The sequence below is a fragment of the Patiria miniata genome, unplaced genomic scaffold, assembly GCF_015706575.1.
Source record: "Patiria miniata isolate m_02_andy unplaced genomic scaffold, ASM1570657v1 HiC_scaffold_9, whole genome shotgun sequence".
NCBI lineage: Eukaryota > Metazoa > Echinodermata > Asteroidea > Valvatida > Asterinidae > Patiria > Patiria miniata.
Window position 1 is genome coordinate 18,211,383 of NW_024037076.1, and position 22,259 is coordinate 18,233,641.

Consider the following 22,259-nt stretch of genomic DNA (forward strand, 5'->3'; position numbering starts at 1 on the left):
TTGTTCAATCTAAACTTAATATGACAGTATTTATAACAACTTCTGTCTAGAATTGATTCAAGTCTGAGAATTGCCCATGTCTATCATACAGCTGGTATCCTTGGTGGTTTCTATCAGTGCAAAAGGAGTGCACTCCTGATAACCAGACCACTAAATTAGTCTAGCAAATACGACACATTATTGTGTTATTAATATGTACCTCTATGCTTGGGCATTGTTTTAGCATGGGTTGAAGTAACATACGTCAGACTTGAACCAAGTCTACTTTTCTTTAAATTTAACTAACTAGAAAGTATAGAATTCTAAACTCCTGAGTCCCAAACTGTGGGAAACATTTCTACATGGAAGCTTCAACAGTTTTTCTATATTGCTTGAAGGAAACTTACTGGATGGTTTGTAAAGTACCTGTACAACAATAAATTCCCGATAATGCTCATTTGTGATGAAGTACTTTCATCTCACTACTTTTTGACCAAGAGCCTTTTTCAAGGCGATGCTAAGCACACAAGTTTACTTAGCACAGTCAGTTTTGCCGTCATCTAGCAAGAATGGTCAACCTAAAGAGCATGATGTATATTACTTGCGCTTACTTTTAAGCTGGGCCCAATTTATGGTGCTGCTAAGCACACAAATTGTCTGCTAACTGAGCCTGTCTATTTCATGGAGACCGTAAGCAGTAAGCACAGCAAAAGCACGCTTAACCCCCGGAGGAAAAAATGCTTAAATTAGTGACGTAAAAATATAAATCTGCATGCGCACGTAACCATTAGCACATTCAACCATGAAATAGTGCTTAAGGTTAGCACAATTTCCTGCTATAGTAAGCACAATTTTCTGCTAACTGTTAAGCAGCGCCATGAAATTGGGCCTATATGTCTGCTTAGGACTATCTGTTAAGCAATATGTGACCTGTCAGAACAAATTAAGCTTTAAGCTGCAAATTGTGGGGCAAAGGAAAATCCAAAGGGGTGGTAGAATTTTTTTTCTGGTGAAACTCAATCCATGATTCCTTTTCTACCATTCCCAATTTTTTGTTTGTTATACAAAACATCTTTAAAACCTATTTTCATCCCACTTTATCGGTCGACTGTTCATTCACTGTAATACAATGGCAGGAATTTTAAATGCCATTTTCTCAAAACTTTGTTCTACAACAGTCTTTCTGTTACTGTACTTCGTACCCGAAAGTGATACCATTGGAAAGCTCTTGATTTTCAGATTCCCGAAATATAAATATTTTAAATTCTTCAAAAGTCTGACTTTAAGCTCATTTTTGTGCCGACAGATCACATATTTTCTGCTCAACAGCACCATCAATTTGAAACTTAGGGTATAATTTTTTAACATTTTATGACCCTCCAACTCGGAGAAAAGCCATACAATTTTTGCACAAGGCAAAACTGTGGCAACTTATATTTTTAAATGAAATTTAAAAAGGGCTGCAAATTATTCTCACAAAATTGGAAAGGTTCATTTTCGTTTGACAGCCACAATTATTTCTCACCTAAAAGATTGTGCTTGGGCACAGCAACAGTCCGACACTGACCAACATTTATGAGGTATTCAAACCTGGCTTTTGGGGGAATGTTCTTTGAAAACCGTCGCACCGGCAAACCAATACTATTTCTTTGCAGGAGACTTTCTCCCATACCACAGGGATGCATCTTCCATACCACAGGGATGCATCTTCCATACAAGGGGGGGGGGGGAATCTGACCATAAAAACTGTATTCTCTTCCCATGGTGGCAAAGCTTTAGCAATTAATAAAACAGCCACGATGACCAACTGCAATGCAATAATGCCTTCCTAAAATGCTAATTACAATAAATGTCTTTGGAAAAAGAAAAAATAAGCACTCAAATTAACTCGCTCTTTAACTCCTGTTCCCAGTATCGAACATTTCAAGGTGTGAGTCTACACGCACTTTCTCACCCTCCTTCATTAATAAAAATGACAATGTTGGATTCAAGAAACGACTACAAATTGTCTTTTTTATACACGGCGTAGAAAAAACATCTAGCAAAAGTGCTAGAAAATGTACAATTCCTTCTTTCACTTTTTTCTTCATTGAAAACCTGAGAATAACTAGGAAGCAGAATGTATTGATGCTCAGTAGAAAGTAGATGTCGCACCCAACTTGGAAAACATGCTCAACATCGATTTATTTTTTTCTATTTTTGTACTGCTTTTTTATTAAAGCATTTCCGTTCTAGTGATTTGCTTCTTTTTTTTAAGGTTTATAAAAGATCATGTGTATTTTATCCCAAAAGTAAACTACCACATAATTATCAACAAGCTTGCTTGGATTAAAGATCTGCTGATATTAAACACCCCGTGAAATTATTCCGTCTTGCTTGCTGTCATTTAGGAGAAATCAAGAAATTTACGTGATTTCCAATCAACAGTTAATTGACTTATTTTTTGAAAATATAGTGCTATGGATGAAATCGTGTTTCGAGATCAAAAGGTTGTGCATGGTTTTTCACTGTTTTTTCCAAAAGTGTATCCACCGAGCTGAAATTTCTACAGGTTATGACGATTCTTCTTTGGATTTTGAGTGGTGTAGGAGATCGTCATCTCATCATTTAGGTGCTCCATCAGATTGAGGCTGTAACATGGACAGAGAGCATGGCACATTCATGTACTTTCCACTGAGCATCAGGTATTCTGCACTGCTTGAATAAAAAGGCCACCACCCTAAAGCCCGAATCCACAAGTAAAATGCACCATATCAAAAGACCATCGCAAGCACAGACGGCGCAACGTCAAAATAATCTTCAGCTTCTCAACGGGAACGAATGCTAAGTTAACAAATTTAAAAACAGCAGGTGTGCACAGGCAAAAGATTTGTAGGAATGGGTAATTTTGGTCGGGGGTCATTCAACATTGCAAGAAGTTGCCCCAAAAATTAAAAAAAATCGTAGTTGTGCATACATGCTGTTTTTTTTTTTTCTGCCAAGCTTGTTCCATAACGATCTATAAAGCCTCGTCACCCAAAAACTTTAGCCACATATGACCTCTGACACTCATTACCCCTCCTGGTAAACCCACCATCTTTACAATCAAGGCATTTCCACATTCTATGATGCATGCAAGTGTGACACCGCAAGAGGGCCGACCATCTGCAAAACATGAAAGCTGAACAACTAGGCACAGTTCTACATAGGGGCAGTTGCTGGAGTTTTGTGAAGGGATTTTTGTTCACATTGTACAGCATTCCTGTAGTGTTACCCAACGGAATGCAGTCCTAAAGCGCTTGTTTTGTTGAGAATTATTTTCTGAAAAATCTGGATAAATGATTGAAGGATTTGTAGTGGCATCATGTAAATCTTGTTTGTGAGTTGTGTGTGATTATGAGAAGAATTGGTTTAACTGGATATTTCGAACACTGCTCTTCAGGAGAACACTGTGAAACAACCAGAGCAGGTACTGGGGGTACACCGTTGGAATGTCCAAGTTGACATTTGCATTCCCTGTGCTAATTTGGAGTTTCATCCCGAAAAATAGAATTTGTTTTCGAAATTGCTATATTTCTAGTAATGCAAAAGTTCTTTACTTTTGAACGAAAAAAATCAACCGAAAAATAATCGGCCAGTGTTTAGTTATTAAATTGTTACTCTACAAATTTCCAATTACTGGCTGTCAGATAATAATTCCATTTTCGCGGGGGAGGCAGGTTCCCGCCCTACGATCAGTATCGATAATGAACGGACCGGGAACCAGTCTGTTTGTGCCCCACCCCCCAAAAAGGTGTTTGGCAGGGTTGCAGACATCCAAACAAGAAAAAAAGGGAACTTTTGGTTGGAATAAAACATACAAGTTGAAAGAGCATAGGGAAAGCCACAATTGGTTCCCAAAACCACACAACTCACAAAAGAGATACATACATGTAAGTTGTGCTACCACAGAATTCTTCACCGATGGATTATCCACACATCTCTAGTCTGATTTAAATATTTTGCTCATTTCTGAAAATGCTTCGAATATATTAGCCTCGCAACTTCTCTCTCCCCCTCCAAAAAAGCTCCAAAACATTTCATGTAAAACTGTGCCTGCACCCAATTAAATTCAACTGTACAAGCAAATGAAGAAAATGGTATAAAAATGACATAACTGTGCAATTTTGTACATGTATCTAAACGAGTTTCCTAAAAAGTCAAAGGCATTTTCTACCTGTACATGTTGTTGATGTACACGTACACATTACAACACCTCCCAATCTAATGAACAATCAATCCCATATTTATGAAAATATATAATTATAATTTGTTTTTATTTTAAATATTCATGTACATAATGATTGTTCAAACGTTTATTTCATTTGTCACATTTCATTGTCAGTTTTGACATTTGTTTTTTTCATTAACACGTAACTAAGACAACATCATACCAATATGGAAAACCTATTAAACCAGGGATCAATTCATTTAATTTGTTTGAACAAACACGAATGCACTATCTGTAAATTTCAAGACACGCAAAGTTACCGGAAAGTTCTTACACTTTCAGAAGATTAAAAACAAAACAAAACCATTTTTCCAAGTATCACAAAACACACATGAAACTGGCATCCAATTCCACTTCATATCTAAAATACAGAGAATTCTAAAAAATCTGTAACAAACTGTGCCAGAAAAAACATTTCAAAAATGCATTTAATTTATTCACACAACGGTAAAAGCTACATGAAACTACACTTTTTAAAATGCCAAAAAGTAGCTTGTTTTTCTAGTATTTACATTTTTAGTATTTACTCAAAAATCTTCACAAAATATGTTCAAATCTATTCACATTGACTCAATACAAATTGAACAAAGTCAGTTCTACAACTGACAAATAACGGCATAGAAAGGTTGCACATACACTACACTCTGTGCGTAGGTTAACAAAAAACGGAAAAACGTTATCTACACAAAATGTACGTCAAAAATCTGAATACTCAATGTACACATTCTTAAAACTCATTTTGTGACCAATGCTTATCTCTGAATTATGGTCACGTCTTGCCAAAACAAAGCTGGCCAAAGTAAACCCAAAAACAAACTCCACACAAGCTCACAGTGTTCACCCACTCACCACTGAAAGCAATGTTCCTGTGATGATTTATGTGTAGATGAACAGATGAGTTGGAAATCAGTTGGCCGGCTCCATTATGCACGAACAAAAAATAACGAAAAGATTTTACATCCGACTGCAGACAGGAGGCTAAACACACTCCCTTTCCAGTAACAGTTGATTTTCAAATCTTCAAAAGTTTATGAAACTATTCCTCTGGTATGAAGCAAGCTGAAGAAACTGAACTGCTTCATAAAGGCAACAATATTTTGAGCTTGGGAACTGGTAAATCTCTCTCTTGGTCTAGTCCCCTGACTGGGTTCTGGATTACATACTGCATTCCAGTGAGGCTAGATTGCCACTACTACCCATCTGGGGCCAGCTTGGAAGGGTGAAATCATGAAAGACTGGATTGGAGCCCATGTCATCCATGGCAGCTATCTCTTCATTCAAAGTCGACGTGGTGCTATTGGAATTATCCCCTAATCCCTGGGCAAGATCTAGCTCATTCTCAGTGTCTCTTTCCGAGCTGCAAGACGTCATCGGGAAATCCACAGCCAATTCGGTGGAGCACTCTGGCTGCATGTTGCTGACCCATGACCCTTGACCCTGGGTGGGTTGCTGCAAGTCAGCATTCAGGAGATCATTAAAAGCTGTGTCACTCCCTTCAAGGAAATGCTCTTCGGGATTGAAGTCTTCGTCTGTGACTTGGATCTCCTGCAACTCCTGGGTAAGGTTGCGCTTAGCTCCAAAACTCCGGTTATTGACGGTTACCCCTCGCTGCTCAACAGATGCGGGGAAGTTGGATATGAACCTGTCCTGACTGAGTACGACTGGCTGGTAGGCTGGCAGAGGAACACTATGACTTCGCTGATAATGCTGTGAGGTGTTCAACTCCAAATTGGGATTGTAGCTACGGATGTTAAGATCTGTTATCTCTTCGGGTAAAAAGGTAGCTGCATCTAACGAAAGCTGTTTGGTCGGCTGCATCAAGGTTGCAGGCCCGGATGGATTCCTCTTCCTGTTACTGATGACCTGTGTCCCCCATGGTGTTTGACTTTGGCTAGACAGGTCACGCTTTGTAGATGCCCTGTTGCTCATAGACTGACTAGGGTCAGATAGGACTGTCACAGGTGATGGGGGTGGCATACTTGCAGCATCTGCTTGGCTGATTGCTGAAACCAAGGATGGTGATAGTGGCGTCGAGCAACGACTACCGCTGGGAGAGGGGGTGGGTGTGATCTGACGGCTGACAGCAGGAGGAAGACAATTTATTGTGCCGTTGGTGTTTGGTCGCCTTGTTGAACCCGAAGTTCGTCGTTTGCGATTGGGGGCAACAAAGCTTACCTGTGAAGTGCCAAACTTTGGCTTGGGCTTCTGCATTGGCTTCACCGGGCTGGGGCTGGTTACACTTACACCAACTTGCTCTGTGCTCTGCTGGATCGGTGTGAATGTGAAATACACCTGGTTGGGGTCGTTGGGGCTTTGGGGAACACTCTCTATCCCCAGCGGTATAGGTGTTGCTGTGTTAGAATGTGGGTTTAAACTAGATGTAGTACTCTGTCTTCCTTGGCATTCCATGCCTGCTGGCTGTTGGATGCCAATCACTGCTGTACCCTGGGCAATACCATTCACAAAGCTGATAGGCTGCGTGACTGGTATCCCTTGCTGAACCAACTGACTTCCAAGGTTTTCCATTTCCTGCTTGATCAGGATACTGGTGTTGACATCTTCCATGGCATTACAGCCTACCTCATTGATCTGTGGGAGTAATGTTCGATGTTGGAGGGAGACTGCAGATGAAGACTGGTCGACGTGGACAGGTGATAAAGCCAGCCTCTTGTTACCTAACTCCATAGCAATGGGCAGCTGAATCCGATGTGCCGCTAGATCAAGAGGTTGATTAGCAGTGTTTATTGGGAGGCTGTACACAGGAATGCTCTGATACGAGGATGAAATCTGTTGATGGCCTTCCTTGACCTGTTGGTTTGCCGGGTGCAGGTTACTCACATGACTTGTTTCAAGACTTGGTGCTGTTAATATTGATATCAGACCGCTGTTAGAAGCTGGTGGTAGGTCTTTTTGAGCCCTGGTCAACTGAACTGGCACAGCTGGCACGTTTTTCAGGCTTGCAGAGGACATCATGTTGGACTTCAAATGTGCATCTTGTGAAGCTTTGTATGCTGTAGAAACTAAACCACCCATATTTTGTTGAGCCAATTGTGATATTGATGAAGTTCCTGTCATAGAAATGATTGCAGGCTGGAGGTTATGATTACTTCCTCCAATCTGGGGGTTGGCTCTGGCTACCTTGCTAGCTCCTCTGCTTTCCTCAAGACCTTGCTCCTTATTGGCAGTGTTGGACAAGATCGCCAGAAGTGCAGATGCTGAATTGGCAGGTATCTGCTTGTGGTCACTTGCAGCAAGACCACACGTTAGCCCACCCTGTGAGGATAACACATTCAAATCATGATTCCCTGCCATGGACATACCATCCCGAGCTGTCATTGTCTGCTTCTGAAATGGAAAGGTCGAAAAGGTGACTGCTGTTGATGGGTGATGAGAAACAGAAGCTGTTGGAATGCCTACGGCAACTGGATTCACCTCATTTAATTTATTAACTGCAACTTGATTCATAGCAGATGATGGGTGATTATCTGCTTGTGGTGAAGTCTTCTGAGGCTCCACATGTGCAGACCGAAGGAGTACTGTTGAGGTGTTTGCAGTGTATGAGCAAGCTGGGGTCGAATTTGGCTGGACAGGGGGCGAGGTGAGGACATCCTGTTTGCTTGAAAGAAGTGATGTAGAAGTCAAAGAGGGGATAATACCTGAATGAGTGGCACTACAGCCTCCCTGAGGTGACGCACCTCCTGCGTCTGACTGTAACTGCAGCATGTGAGTGTTGCTATGGGATGGCAATGTCGTCGTAGGGTCTTTCTGTCCGACTGACACCTTGTTACCTTGTAGAGAGCCATTCACAAAGTTAGCGGCAAGGCCTGCTTGAGGGGACTGTTTGACAACAAGTACACCCCCTGCGACAGGAGAACCTTTCAAGACCTGTCCAGGAGATACTGGCACAGCAATGACATTCTGAGCTCTAGACGTTCCTGGTGATGAAACGGATGACTTGGCTGTCCCAGAGGCAACCAGCTTGGGGTTAGGAATGTTCTGTATGGGAATGGTAGCCATCTGAGGCATGGAGCCATTAGAGAGACTTGATATTTGAATGAACTGGACTCCAGGGGGAAGCTTTTGCCCTTTTGAATTCAGAATTGTTCCGTTCGGCTGAAAAAACACCATCGGCCCATTGGGTAAGTTGTTGACATTCAGGGGCATTTTTACTGCACCATCCCTCACGGGAGTCTTGGGTTGTATGGGTGTGAAACGACGTTTGTTGTTTGGACTTTCCTTGACTGTTGTAACGGTGGTGGTTACCGAGCTTGAAACAGGTAGCTGGTTACTGTTGTTATTGCTGTTGTTGTTTGTCTGTAACCCTGATTGGTGAGCTAGGCTAGCATTATGATCAACCTGCTGGTTACCAAACTGGCTACCATTGGGGGCCTTGTCCAGTTCTTTATTCTCCCCCCTGTGTGAATCAGTTCTTGCATTCATTTGCATCTCATCAGGCATACTGTGGCTCCTGTTCAGTACTTTTCGGTCGTCTCGCTGTTTGGCACCCTTGATGGGGTCTCCAGGCTTCAGTGCCGGAAGTCGCTCGTTGGCCTGTCGCAACTGTTCTTCCTTCATCTTGTGAAGTTGCCGCTGCTGTATCTTCTTCTGCAGTTGATGCTGTGTCTCCTTCCGCCGCTCTTCCGGTGTAATAGGCAGTTTCGCCACTGCAAAATCCGACCGCAGCGACCTCGACGATGACGACAAGGAATCCTTGCCACTGGAGAGTACTGTGAAGGAAGCCATGGAACTAGAGACTAACTTATTGCTGGCAAGGTGGTGGGCAATCTCATCTGTGGTTTGGAAGTGGGTGGCAAAGATCTTCTCGGCCCATTCACAGATGACAATGGTGTTGGCCAGGTCGGCCTGCTGTTGTTCTTGGCTGCACTTGCAAGAGGAAGAGCTGTGAGGTATGTCATTCTGCAAGGAAAATGAAACGCATTTGGAATTTAAACCATCAACCAGAAAAATATGTTCAGCATTTGTTGCAGATAAGACAAACTGTTTTGCGGCAATACAGCAGTAAACTTGCAAGTCTCCTTTACACTAAAACTGGACAACTTCAGTCCTCCCATTTACCAATGTTGTGCACAGTTCAAACTTTGTTTAAAAAACTACAACTATATTTTCAGTATGGATGGATAAAGGAATGACATTAAAATTCAGTCAAATTTGTTGTAAACCCAGGAAGAACTATGAAATTAATGCGTGTTTTTGTTTTTTTCAATTGTCTGTTTTCAAATGCTATAAATGAATGTATGTCTTTCCAGCATGTACCCATACATGTGTTTTGTTTGCTTAAAGGGAAAGTACAACATTTGCAAACATCGAAACATAAAACGACCAAGTTTTTTACGAAATACCTTACAGGAAGTTGGTAAATGACAGTCTAAAGCATCCTGTAAAATTATGGCACCTGGTGTGAAGTCATTATCAAGAAAATTGTATTTTTGTATACATTTCCAACGGTGGTCGGCCGACCACCATAGGAAAAACCTATGGTGGTCGGCCGACCACCATAGGAAAAACCTAACCAGTTTTTACTACTGCTCCAAATTTACCATTTTCTTCAGTCCAAATTTTGTTTGCTATTGGTTTCATGTTCATGTACAATTTTCCAGCATCTGTAAATTGATCCATTTCATCCTCAGTGGAGTCAGGGAACCAGACTACTTGAACAATTTTGTTTTTCCTTGTTTTTTTCAGCATTTTCGAAAACAAAATTTCAAACATGTCAGTGTAACAATAACTTGCCCCTCAAATAGTTCATTTCTGAAAATTAAAACAAAAGCCAATGATGTACATTCCCTTTAATACTTACTGGTCCAATTTTGCGTGGTGATTCCATGCTTGGCAGTAATGGTGGCTGGATCTCACTTTTTTTGCGTAGGCCGCTGTAGCAATATGTGTGAAAAGTCAAGGGTAATTAATGACTTGTTTGGCTTGTATAAAGTTCACAGACAAAATAATGTAAACAAGGAACTCTATTCACATGAGTTGGGGAGGGGGGAAATGTTTTTAGGAGGGAAAAGTCATTAAGGAAAAAGAAGGAAAAATAGATGTCTACAAAGCCCTTCATCAGTTTCTCTGAAATTTCCTTTCGGGAAAAGTCCAGGACTTAGCACATTGTGATTTAAAAATGCTGAAGTCAAGTGATCAAAAGTTCTCCTAAGTCAATTATTAAGGGTAAGATTGAGGGAAAATGAAAAATCCACGAAAGAATTGGCAGAGGATTTGAGGGTTGCTGAGCGTTAGTATTTGCCTGAAGGCAACCCTTAAATTAGCCATTCATTTTGTTCTGCATAAACATAGTGAAAAAAAATGCTGATATATCTCACCCTTTATGATTATAAATCATTCAGAACTTTTCAAGTCAAGTCTCGTCTAAAATCACACTCCTTAGTCATAGTTTATCCCGTTACTTGTGGTTGATTAGTGATTCGTCTTCTGAATTATCCTGTGATAAACTTGTGATGATGGATTGGACTATAACACTGCAGAAACCTTTTAACTAATGTAGATGTACCATTAATGCTGTTGAAAAGTGGATTATCGACAATGGATTAAATAGGACAGAGCACAGCTGTGTAAGCAATATAAAGGATATTTGGCATTTCCGCGTGTGCCAAGACGTCGCTGTTTGACCTGGGGAAAGACACTCTTCATGATCTTGCCAAAGTCTGCGGGGCTCAAGACCCGACGAGTGGCCGAATCACAGTGCAAGCTGCAACAAGAATAAAAACCACAAAAACAAGGAAGTATTAAACTGCGAGTAGGTTGGGAGTAGGACAATGCCAGTGCTATAATAATAATAATAATAAAAAAATTCTTATATAGCGCATATCACCGCTATGAAAGGAATGGCAATGTCCACGACAAAGCCAATTAACCATGATATCTAATTACCGATTCAGAGAAATGACCCAAAACTTCTAGTCTGTAACCTCCTTGACCATTACTAGATGATGGATGTACCATGTACATGTATGAGATTCCAAAAAAATATATATATTTTCAGGTTTACTCACTAAGCTTTTAATTTATGGGCATGACATAACACTAGAGTTGCCCATCCAGTCACATCAAAACACTTGACAAGAAGTGGATAGTATCCAACCAATGATTCTCTACCTCGTGGTTTTTGTATGCTGTTATGTCTTGTCACAAAGTGTTTTACCAAATCAAAACTGTAAAAGAAAACTGCACGACAGCCATGCTGTCAGTGTCAGTGTCTGTTCATTTTGCACATATCCCAAAAGTAATCTACCGAATTATTATCAAAACTTTACTTGGATTAAAGATCGTACTTGGTACTTAACACCCTGTGAAATTATTCCGTCTGGCTTGCTGTCATTTACAAGAAATCAAGAAATCTAGGTGATTTCCAAAGATCAGTCAACGGACTACTTTTGGAATAAAGATTGCTACGGACGAAATCATGTTTGGGATCAAAAGGTTAAGCATGGTTCGTCCCAGTTTTCTTGAAAAGTGTAATATCCACTGAGCTGAAAGTTCAACAGGTTAGGTTTTGAACATTCTTCTTTGGATTTGGAGTGGTTTTATTATTGGAAATGAACAAAATACATGAAAAGCAAATGATCCTATATGCATTTAACTCTTTGGGTTCAGAAACCTGCTGTATATTGAGGAGATAATCCGATATATCAGCTCAAGATTAATGGCACTTTGGTTTAATAACATCTGATTATTAAAGGCAACTAGGTCTACAGTGAGCAATTATTATTGGCTCAAACAGGTGCCTGCTGAAGATGAGCCATCATAACATATTGTTTTGATTCCATCTAATTAACCCTCCTAGTGGAAAGTCAACATTCAGAGCAATATGTCAAACACTTTAAAAACCCTGCAGGTCAGTTTCAGGTGAAGGGATATGAAGTGTTAAAGTAACTGTGGCACACAGAGAGTCACTGCACACACGAAAAAAAGGCCTGTGGACAGCAGTGAAGTGTGACCGAATCTGCCTGCTTGCCCTGAGTTTAACCACACAAAAGAATTGTGCAGGGATTTGACGTATTATCCGCTCTCCACAAAAGGAATTTGAAGTGTGGTCGCTAACTCTATGAGCAAAAGTGAAATTACAAACTTGCGGGTTGTGAATCGCCGAAAACAAAGAGGGTTAAGGCAATTAATTTTGAATACAAAGAGTCGAGAAAGGGCTTACAGTCATCTAGGTGAAGAGACACTATTTTATTCAAAAACGTTGGAAGCCTACAAGTACATAAATGAATGCAAAAAATGTGTACTAAAGAAAATGATGTGTTGCATCAGTTATAACATTTGGATTGCACTTCAATACATTTTGATCAATCACATCATAAACTAATTGAGTCTGACAAGACATACCGATAGTCCTCATATACTTCATGTTTAGGAAGCGACGTATCGCTGCACTCCTCGAGATGACTCCGGATCCAGTTGAAAGCCTGTGTCTGCTCGATGCGGGTGACCGCTAGCGAGGGGGATGAGCTGTGGGAGAGTAGAGGACAGCATTTTGTATGACATTTGAGTTCCAAATTCCTGCAAACCTGCAAACCTGGGTAAAAACTCGTTCAAATCACCTCTATGTAAATTCTTGCCCTTGTCAAGATTTGTATACATGTAAACGTATGTAGATACATGTACACAAGGAGGGAAAATAAATGAAAGCTCTCAACAAATCTAGTTTCAATATCTACATGTAAAACAATTCAACTGTATCATACATGTATACAGATAGAAACAAAATATGCCTGTTACGGAAATCGACATATTGCCCTATGTTAATGGCATAAAGGATCATTTGCTTTTCATGCATCTTGTTTGTTTCCAATAATAACACCACCCAAAATCCAAAGAAGAAAGTTTAAAACTTAAAGCTGTTGAAGTTTCAGCTCAGTGAATAGTACACTTTTCGAGAAAACAGTGACAAATGATCATGCAAATGATCCTTCATGTGCCTTTAAACGCATACATGTACTTAATAACGAGACTCTTGCGAGCAGAAGTCTGACATTGACCGGTCAACGACCTCACCTTTTCAGCCGGTTGGAATCGAACCCGCTGACGCCCGTCGGCAGCTTCAGGTACAACAGCAGCTTCTCAAGGTCATTGAATTTATTGACTTCGGCCTGGAGGATAGGATGATCATATTAATGTACATTATACCTCATTAAATGCACACTACCTGTATAAGTGCAGTTGAGCAGAAATGGACTCGATTAGTGTAATGGCTCTTTTGAAATGCATCGTAAGGAAACTGGATAATTAACATTCTGTACTGTCAGAAACAAAATGAATTCTTCACAAAATTGTATCCACCAATGAAATGTTTTCACAAATGCACAAATCGCGTTGTTGTTTAAATTTTTTCAGCTGAAATCAACTGCGCAAACTGTAGCTCAAATGGATTTGTTTACACTTATTTCATGATTAAAATGGCATAGGATTTGGATCGTAACAAGTCATGAACCTAGCATTTATGTTGTTGCTGCTGTTGTAAATTCTACCATGCCTTTGGCTAAACAAGATATTTACGTGCGGTTTAGTTAAGTCATTTGCACTCAACAACACACAAGGAAATACCAGGGCTAACCACTATCTGAAAATCAATTGTAGGCCTAATAGGTTGAACCTGAACTTCCTACAAGGAAGAATGCTACAAACATTTTGCAAGAAAACATTTCAAACAAGTTGAACAAATTTTGTGATCCTACCATACATGTACATGGATGGAGTTACAGAGTCTTTAGTTTAGCACGTTAAAAAAAAAACACACACACAAATTTGGGGAGCTGGCTTTTTTTTTCTATTAATAAATGTTCAACTTGTACATTTTATAGCCAAAAAACTCAATTGTTGGATGGGAACCGAACCCAACCCTACCCCGTGAGAACGGAATCATTGTCTGGCAGCCAATAATTCAAAATTGTAAAGTAATAATTCAATAACTAAATGTGGGCCGATTACCTCGGTCGATGTCTCATTCGACAGTGAATAACTTTTGTATCAATTGCTAGAAAAATAGCAATTTAGAAACAAAATCTATGTTTTCAGAATCAAACTTGAAAATAGCATGGGGAACGTTACTGTGATATGCTTAGCCTTATTTTCCATGTAGGAACTACACGACATTGGCCAACCAAAAACACCTGAACACCTTGATAAGTCTGATTCCCAGACCAAATGATTGTGACAGTCCATAAGATCAGGCTGCCGACATTACCAACTGACACGACTGATTTTATTAATGGGGAGTAATTTCTTACGATTAAAACAATTTCCAACATTCAAAACTTTCCACAATCTAATTATTAGGATATGATGTTTTCCACTTTTTAGTGTAATTGAGTTGTACCGGTATATGTAGGAAAAAAAGACTTTTGGAATTTCTTTCCTTTTTCAATTTTCAATCAATTGAAGCTCGAATCTAGAGAAAAAAAAATTATGTTTACTCGATGTGCATGTACATGCACATGTGCAACCAAATGAACCAAAAAATCACAATGTGCATCTAAATTTATGTGTAGCTTTCCTTGACACTGTGTGTCATGTTCTATTTTTAACCATGGCAAGCTACCTGACCTACCATTTATAATGAGTCGTCAGGGCAGTGGCAGGTCAGGGAATCAGACAGAGACTAAGGCAGTTAAATGGCCACAGGACAATGCTGACTATTTTCTGATTATAACCTTTTCCAATTAAGTAAACAAAGTACATGTACATGTACACTATGGGGGAAAACACCGACAAGTGAAATCAAGCATGTACTTGGATTCATTATACTTCTTTACCCAAAACAGGACATTATTAGTATACTTACTACCATCGCGTCTATCCTTCGCTTCACATTGGGGCTGAAAAAAAAAATAAGGTAAAAGTAAACAATTTCAATTTTATGTACATTTTATGTAAATACCGATATATTGTCATTTTCACACAAAAATGTGGTGCCTGATAAATTTAAAAAGACAACATTAATCTACCGGTTAGACAACAGAATACATGCACATGTACAACAAGAAAGTGTACTCCTCTGATATGTTTCAGTGATCAACACAACAAAAATATACATAGTACAATGTACATGTACATGTTCAATACAAATAAATGCACATAATGGTGTGCATTTCTAGGTAGAACGGGAACTGGGTATCCTATTGAAATATAAACACGGGTACCCGTAAAAGAAACCAACCCCAACATTCAAATCCCGGAAGTTGTCTGAAGGGCATTACAGCTTTACGTCGTCAAGCGCAACTTTCGCGAGCATCACCTGTTGCACTTTCAAATGCACACATAAATGTAAAATCTGTTATGGTTTTCAGTGTAGCCAGGTTTTCATTTTGAAAATTCCCACACAAATGGCCTTCAAACCCTTTCTGTTTTCATTGTCTGAGAAGTTACTAAGTAATTTGTATAGTTGGTTACAGGCACCTGATCCCATAAGTCGGAACTGGTTCCTGACATCAGCAGTTGGGTCCGCGGGTCCGCGGTTCCGAAGCACACTCCTAATTGTACCGTAAATGTACATGTACATGTACATGTACAGTGTACATGACATTGTATACATATGTACCGGTACATGTATTCTTTCTCTTTGTACTACAATGTACATGTAGCACATATGTAGTACATGTAAACTTGTACAATGTAAGAATACTCCATCTTGTATTCCATAACCTTGGCCTTTCTAGAGTAAGGACAACAGTATAACACTGCACAGCTGTCCTTGACTACAAAGTACATTTTTGTACATTGTACTCCATTCTGAACATTAATTTCTTGGCCAACACTGTTTACTATTCATTGCTGTGGAAAAAGAAAAGCCAAAATGTCCCTGAAAGGTCAGGCCTGAAAATATATAATATTTTTACACACATGCATACCGGTAGTAACCCAGTATACAAACATGTAGACACTGAAATGCAGAAATTTGTATGAGTATGCATGAAAACTTACAAATGTATACACCTATACATGTTCAACTGTGTCAAAGTACATACTTTAATGAGTCTTGGCCAAACCACAGAATACAATGCAAATATATTAGTCACTTCACTTTGCTTGGTCAACAAATTCTAGTACCAGTATCGCTTCTATTCAACAAAAATATTAAAAGGTTAACACTATTAGGATAATGGATAAAACCACAAAAAATTGATAACAGCTTCCAAAAGCCACAGCTCCAGTAACAACACATCAATTTCTGTTGACAAGTCCGGTTCATCAAAACGATAAAAATTACATGTAAGATACATGTTCACTGTACAAAATCATTTTTATGAGTTACATGCATGTACATGTAAAGCAATTCCATAATTGTCTGACAGAAAATAAGCGAACTACATGTACCTGTACATACATTGCAAAGTTACTTGTACATGTACGTTCTTATGCAATATTGGTACAATTCAACATTCAAATTACATCTGCCAAAGACAACATGTAGGCTATCAGCTTCGGTCCAAAAAATTGGGCCACGAGTATCAAATGATCGAAAGGAGCAATGCTCATAGCGATTTTTGGCAAGGTATGCACGTCTACATGTACATGTAGAGTTGGAAAATGTGTGATAGCTTTGCAGTGTGAGCGGTGGCTGTTTTTTGGGTGTTATCACTTTTAATTTCTTTTTCTTCAAAATGGCCGCCAATATGCTTGTTACTGGATTGATTGTACATGTATGTGATAACAAGCATGTTTTGGCCGCATTTTTTTTAAAGTGATAGCACCCAAAAAGCTGCCACAGCTGCAATGCTATCTCGTATTTTCCAACTACCGATACAGGGGTGCATACCTTGCCAAAAATCCCAATATGCATTATTCACCTCAATTGATACCGACCAAAGCCCCAGGCTGATGGCCTAATGTACATGTAGTTGATCACCGTTTATGTAGAGGAGTGGATACGTAATTAGTGTTAAGGTAGCTTTATAAGAAATTTAGTCACAGCACAGAGGTTGCACTCTCTGTAAATAAAGGGCACATGATGTATCATGTACATTGTACATTGTATGCACTTTCATCATACAGTGAACTCAATGTTGGCACACTTACACTGGAGCGCTGTTTACTAAATTTCTTATGCAAACAGTAAAGCATCTGTACAAATAAATTTCATATTTATTTACAGTGTTTGTTTTAAAAATTTGGGTGTCCCCCCCCCCCCAACCTTTACATCAGTGGCAAGGGATGTGTATAACCAATGTGTACTACATGTGCATGTACTGTATGCTGCATCCAACAATACATGCGTTATCCCGCGAGCGCGAGTGGCACACGGAAAAATGTAGTGCATCTGTGTCCCACATACCACGAGGCCGAAGGCCGAGTGGAGTGGGACACAGACGCACTACATTTTCCGTGTTCCACGAACGCGAGCGTGATAACGAATTTATCTTCAAGCAAACTTGATGCGCAGTACAGTTGGAACGTGCACGCTTTACACGGACATTCAGCAGTTTAGCGTATGCAGCTGGAATGTCGCTCGCATCTTGGAACAGCAGAATACGCGGAGTGCGGTATGGACCGAGGCCGTGCTACATGGTTATATGTAGCACGGCTTGTTGTCATGGATCGACCAATCAGGATCGAGGATTCAAGTTTACTTGAAGATAAATACAAATGTACATGTTCATTGTACATGTACATGTACATGTACCTGCACACTGCACGTACACGTATATGAACGCACATGCACATTGTAAATATATGCACATTAGCATACACGTACAGTACATACAGCGGGAAGTGTCCAACATAAATAAAGTTGGACATTAAATTAAGTTGACCCCGGCCCTTGGGCAAAATTTTGAAACAACCGGTTCATTTGTAAAATCAGATAAAAGGGCATTCAAATTTATTAAAACCTACATGTATGTATACACTACATGTACTTTAAACATGTATACATGAACACGTATGCAAGTTGCGTGCAAGTCCATTCATGACCATTCTTTTGTTAAATTTGAACTGTAAGGCGACGCCAAGACAATTTGAAGTTAAGTACATTGTAAGTAAAGTCATGCATGGACCAAAGTAAAGGCTTTATCTTTCCTGAACTTATATCAACAGAAGTATGTGCACATGTACATGTATGAAGTCCAACACATGTGTACATGTTGATGAAGAACAAGAAACATTATGTGAACTGTGCATTACAGTTTGTCTGTACACGTACATAGTCATAATACATGTAAATTTATTAACTTTTTACTTGCTTTCATTTCCAAGGAAAAATTGCTTAGTGTTTATAGTTCAATCATTCCTCCATGGTTCAATTATGCCAAGTGTACTCCTCAGTACATTATAATTTATACCAGTATATGGTATATAGCCATGGTACACACTCGTACGTGAAATCTACACAATTTGTGGCGTCAGTGCAACAAGGTTGTAACTCAAATTTCTCTCATCTCGAATTATTCTGATTTTAAACTTTTGTGGCACCATGTTGGTTTTTCACTGATTTGAAATATAATTTTCTCTTCATGTTTCGTATCAAGGAAAACTTTACATGGTTTTAAAATAAGAATTATTCCAGATGAGGGAAATCCGAGTTACAACCTTGTTGCACTGATGCGACAAATTATGTACAAAAGTACATGTGTACATATGTACACGTACGTGTATACTGTACGTGTATACCATACGTGTGTACAGTGCTGGTACATGTTCATTACACATGTACAGTGCATGTATCAGTTTGTATGTGCATTACAAAATCCAAAGGATTTCATAATTTTTCTGTTCATGGTAAACGAACAAGTATTCTCTGAAATATCCACTTGCCACTTTGCATAATCTGCCCCAGATTGAAATCCTCACTTACACTAAGCATGTCACTACCTACGTAAACCATGTACCGTATGTACAACGCACACTGCCCTCAGTGCAACGTTCATTTGTAAGTGGTAGTACCATATGTGTAAAGTGAGTACAGCACTTTGAGGATGTTGACACAGATTGTATAATGCCCATTCCAGGAAGACACAGGCTTAACCAATCTAAGACAAAGTACGTGTACATGTATTTGTACATGTACCGTACGTTTGCACACGTGTACATCAACACGTACATGTACATGTATCGCACATCAAGAGTGAGCCAAATTGTGTTGAACTTTCATGTGGATTCATATTCCTAAATACACATACCGGTACATGTACATGTTTTATACATTTTTCTGTTAACATTGATACGTCATTCTTTAACAATGAACAGATGGATGCACATACGTGTACGATACCATGTATCTTCTTTCTTTCTTCCTAATGCAAGAATGATCTTAAATGGACTTGTATACTGCACATGTGGGCAGGATGCTTTTGTTTTTTACTCCGATCACCCTATTCAACTGGTAGTGGTGACATCTGATTTCTTTGGGCTCTCAATGGACCGCTCACATTGTGACCTGCAGTTTAACACTTTGGCATGCCCGTATGGCATTAGACCCAAGACTTGACATCTTACTACATGTACATGTATGCGGAGACATGTACAGGTTGGGGGTACATTTTTAGGGAAGGAAGTGTCTTGAAAGCTTTGATGGAGTAGCCCAGATTTTCATGATGACATCACGCTTAAAGGTGAAACAGGGGTCAAACAAGAACAGTGGGCCTGCAGTGAGCAGCTTTGTGCCAGAGTTAACGAACTAGATTCATTTCAAAAACTTGTAAATAGGACTGGTTCAAAACTTTGGAATAAGAATCATGATTAATTAAACTCTTTTACAGGAATTGACTCTCTTTGAAGTCAGTGTTTAGTGGTTGATTCCTTGCTCTAACACAAGTTCACAGATTTCATATTGGGGGGGGGGGGAGAATTCTGCAGAGCTTTCCAATACATACATGTGTAAGTGCAATTATCACACAGCAAACTGCAAAACTTTGACTTTGTAACAAATTTTAAGAGGTTATACTCATCATGTTTGAGTGAGCACTTAATTTCTCTATCGCAGTTCATTGGTGGAGTTTAATATGATTTTAAAATATTTTGGACAGAGACATTTGGAATTGATTCAGAATTTTTAAAAAATGAAATGTTGGAGTTGTAGCAAAGCACATATGATTCTTCTGAGTCATGTACATGTACGTCAGATCGTGTCAGAGGTCATGAAACACTATAGCTGCCCAGTTGAAGCCAAGTAGGAGCCCGAAGCAAAATATATTGTTCGAAATAATTTTCTATGAGTTACAAACATTTTTCGTCAAACACATTCTTCAAACTGAAACAAAATGACAAATGGTCCAACTTTCAGTACCAGATAAGAAACCGTATTTGTAATGTACATGCACAGAAATGGGAACACTGAAAGGAGTCTCTGAAGGATTTTGCCGCACCACAATTTATTTTCAGTTTCAATTTGAAAGCAAAAGGATAGCAGCACACATTGCGTGTATTGCACACATGAATAATTTTCAATACTTTTGGCTGACAGCCAACAGAATGCAGAGATCTGCTGAATACAAGTTGTGTACATAATTCAAAATCCTACCCTACGTGCATGCATGTTAGAAATGTGGCAACACATGAAGAAATTGGACTGATCAGCTACTACGTGTACCGGTAGATTTGCTTCAGTTGAAAGGATAATTTACATTCAGTTGACCAATGGTTCAACAAAATATTACATGAACACGGACATAATAATGTAAACAAACAATATATATCATATTACATGTACATAGTATGTATGTATATATTGTACATGAACATGTAGGACCCTTTTTCATGTACTGCAAACATGTACCGGTACATTGTAACGTGTTACTTCTTTGAAATTTGTACAATGTATATTTGTACATTGTATAAGAAAAGTAACATCGGCTTTAAAAATTACAATAAAAATGAAATTAAAAATGTCTCCACAGTTCCACAGTCTTAAAAATACAATGTACAAATGTACCTCTTTCAAAAATTTACTTACAAATTTAGATGTGCATGTACATGAAATCAAGTTGAAAACTTAACCCACCTTTTTCAATTCATACAGGTTGGCCGGTTTTAAACATGTCCGTGGTACATGTTTGTATATAGTGTGCCTTGTGCACTTACTGCTAAAAATCTCCTTACAAAATGTACATGTATGGAAATTGGCGTGCATGCAGCGCGCACTGCCCGATGTGTTGCGAAACACGAAACGAGTTGTGTGTTAAAACCAGCCAGTGTTTTATCAACGATTTAAAACTACCCACGTGACGGGCTCTTGACCAATAGGAAAGGGTTAACTGTCTCAGGTATTTAAGAAAAATGTATAAAATACTGTTCAAATCTACCTGTTAAACATGTAAAATGCACATGCATATACATTTGTACATTTACTTGTACATGTACGTACAATGCTGACTACATGCTCGTATGTATGTATGTAAACTACAATGTGCAATGTATGGTACAACAATGTAAATGTCCATATATTTTTGTACAAGGAGCTTCAGCTGTTGCAAGGCTCTGAGCTTAAAAATGCTTGATTAACTGAGTATTGATTAATCTGTGGCAAAATACAGCGCATGTGTGCCCTGTACTTGTTCCAATCGTACCATGGTCGAAGTCAACTGAGTGGCCGCTCAATAATTCATATGACCCTATCAATTTGATCAACCATGTCATTTGTACAAAAATGTGCATGATAATTATACAAGTCATTCATGAACTTGCATACATGTACATGTTCAGTACATGTACATGTTCAGTACATGTACAGTACGGTACATGTACTGGTACTTGTAAAAACTAATCCTGTCATACATGTACATGTAGGCTTCGGCTCGCCATGGGGTAGGGGACTTTGCCACCTAACCCATTTTGAGGGGGAGGCAGCTTCACCACCACGACCGCTCCGCGAATGTACCGAATGTACGCATGCAAACTAAAAACTAAAAATGTAAAAACTAAAAACCTTTTAATTAGGAAGTACGGTAATTGGGTTAAGGTACATGTACATGTACCGGTAGGTGGAACTGCTAATAGAGATGTAAAGCAATCATGGCCAGGCTATGTTGAATACATGTAAACTGTATTGTGGAAAGTGTCATTC

General features: G+C 39.2%; 1 protein-coding gene across 1 annotated transcript in view; it reads right to left on the reverse strand.

The window, feature by feature from the left end:
* Positions 1 to 540: 540 nt before the first annotated feature.
* Positions 541 to 22,259, reverse strand: part of LOC119720564 (DNA-binding protein RFX7-like) — a 30,932-nt gene continuing 9,213 nt past the window's right edge. The window contains exons 2-7 of the mRNA XM_038190280.1: positions 15,045 to 15,078; positions 13,259 to 13,353; positions 12,590 to 12,712; positions 10,833 to 10,949; positions 10,047 to 10,131; positions 541 to 9,145 (exon numbers count right to left, since the gene is read on the reverse strand). Coding sequence (XP_038046208.1) covers positions 5,384 to 9,145; positions 10,047 to 10,131; positions 10,833 to 10,949; positions 12,590 to 12,712; positions 13,259 to 13,353; positions 15,045 to 15,078 — 4,216 coding nt within the window. The 3' untranslated portion in view covers positions 541 to 5,383. The remainder of the gene's footprint in view (positions 9,146 to 10,046; positions 10,132 to 10,832; positions 10,950 to 12,589; positions 12,713 to 13,258; positions 13,354 to 15,044; positions 15,079 to 22,259) is intronic.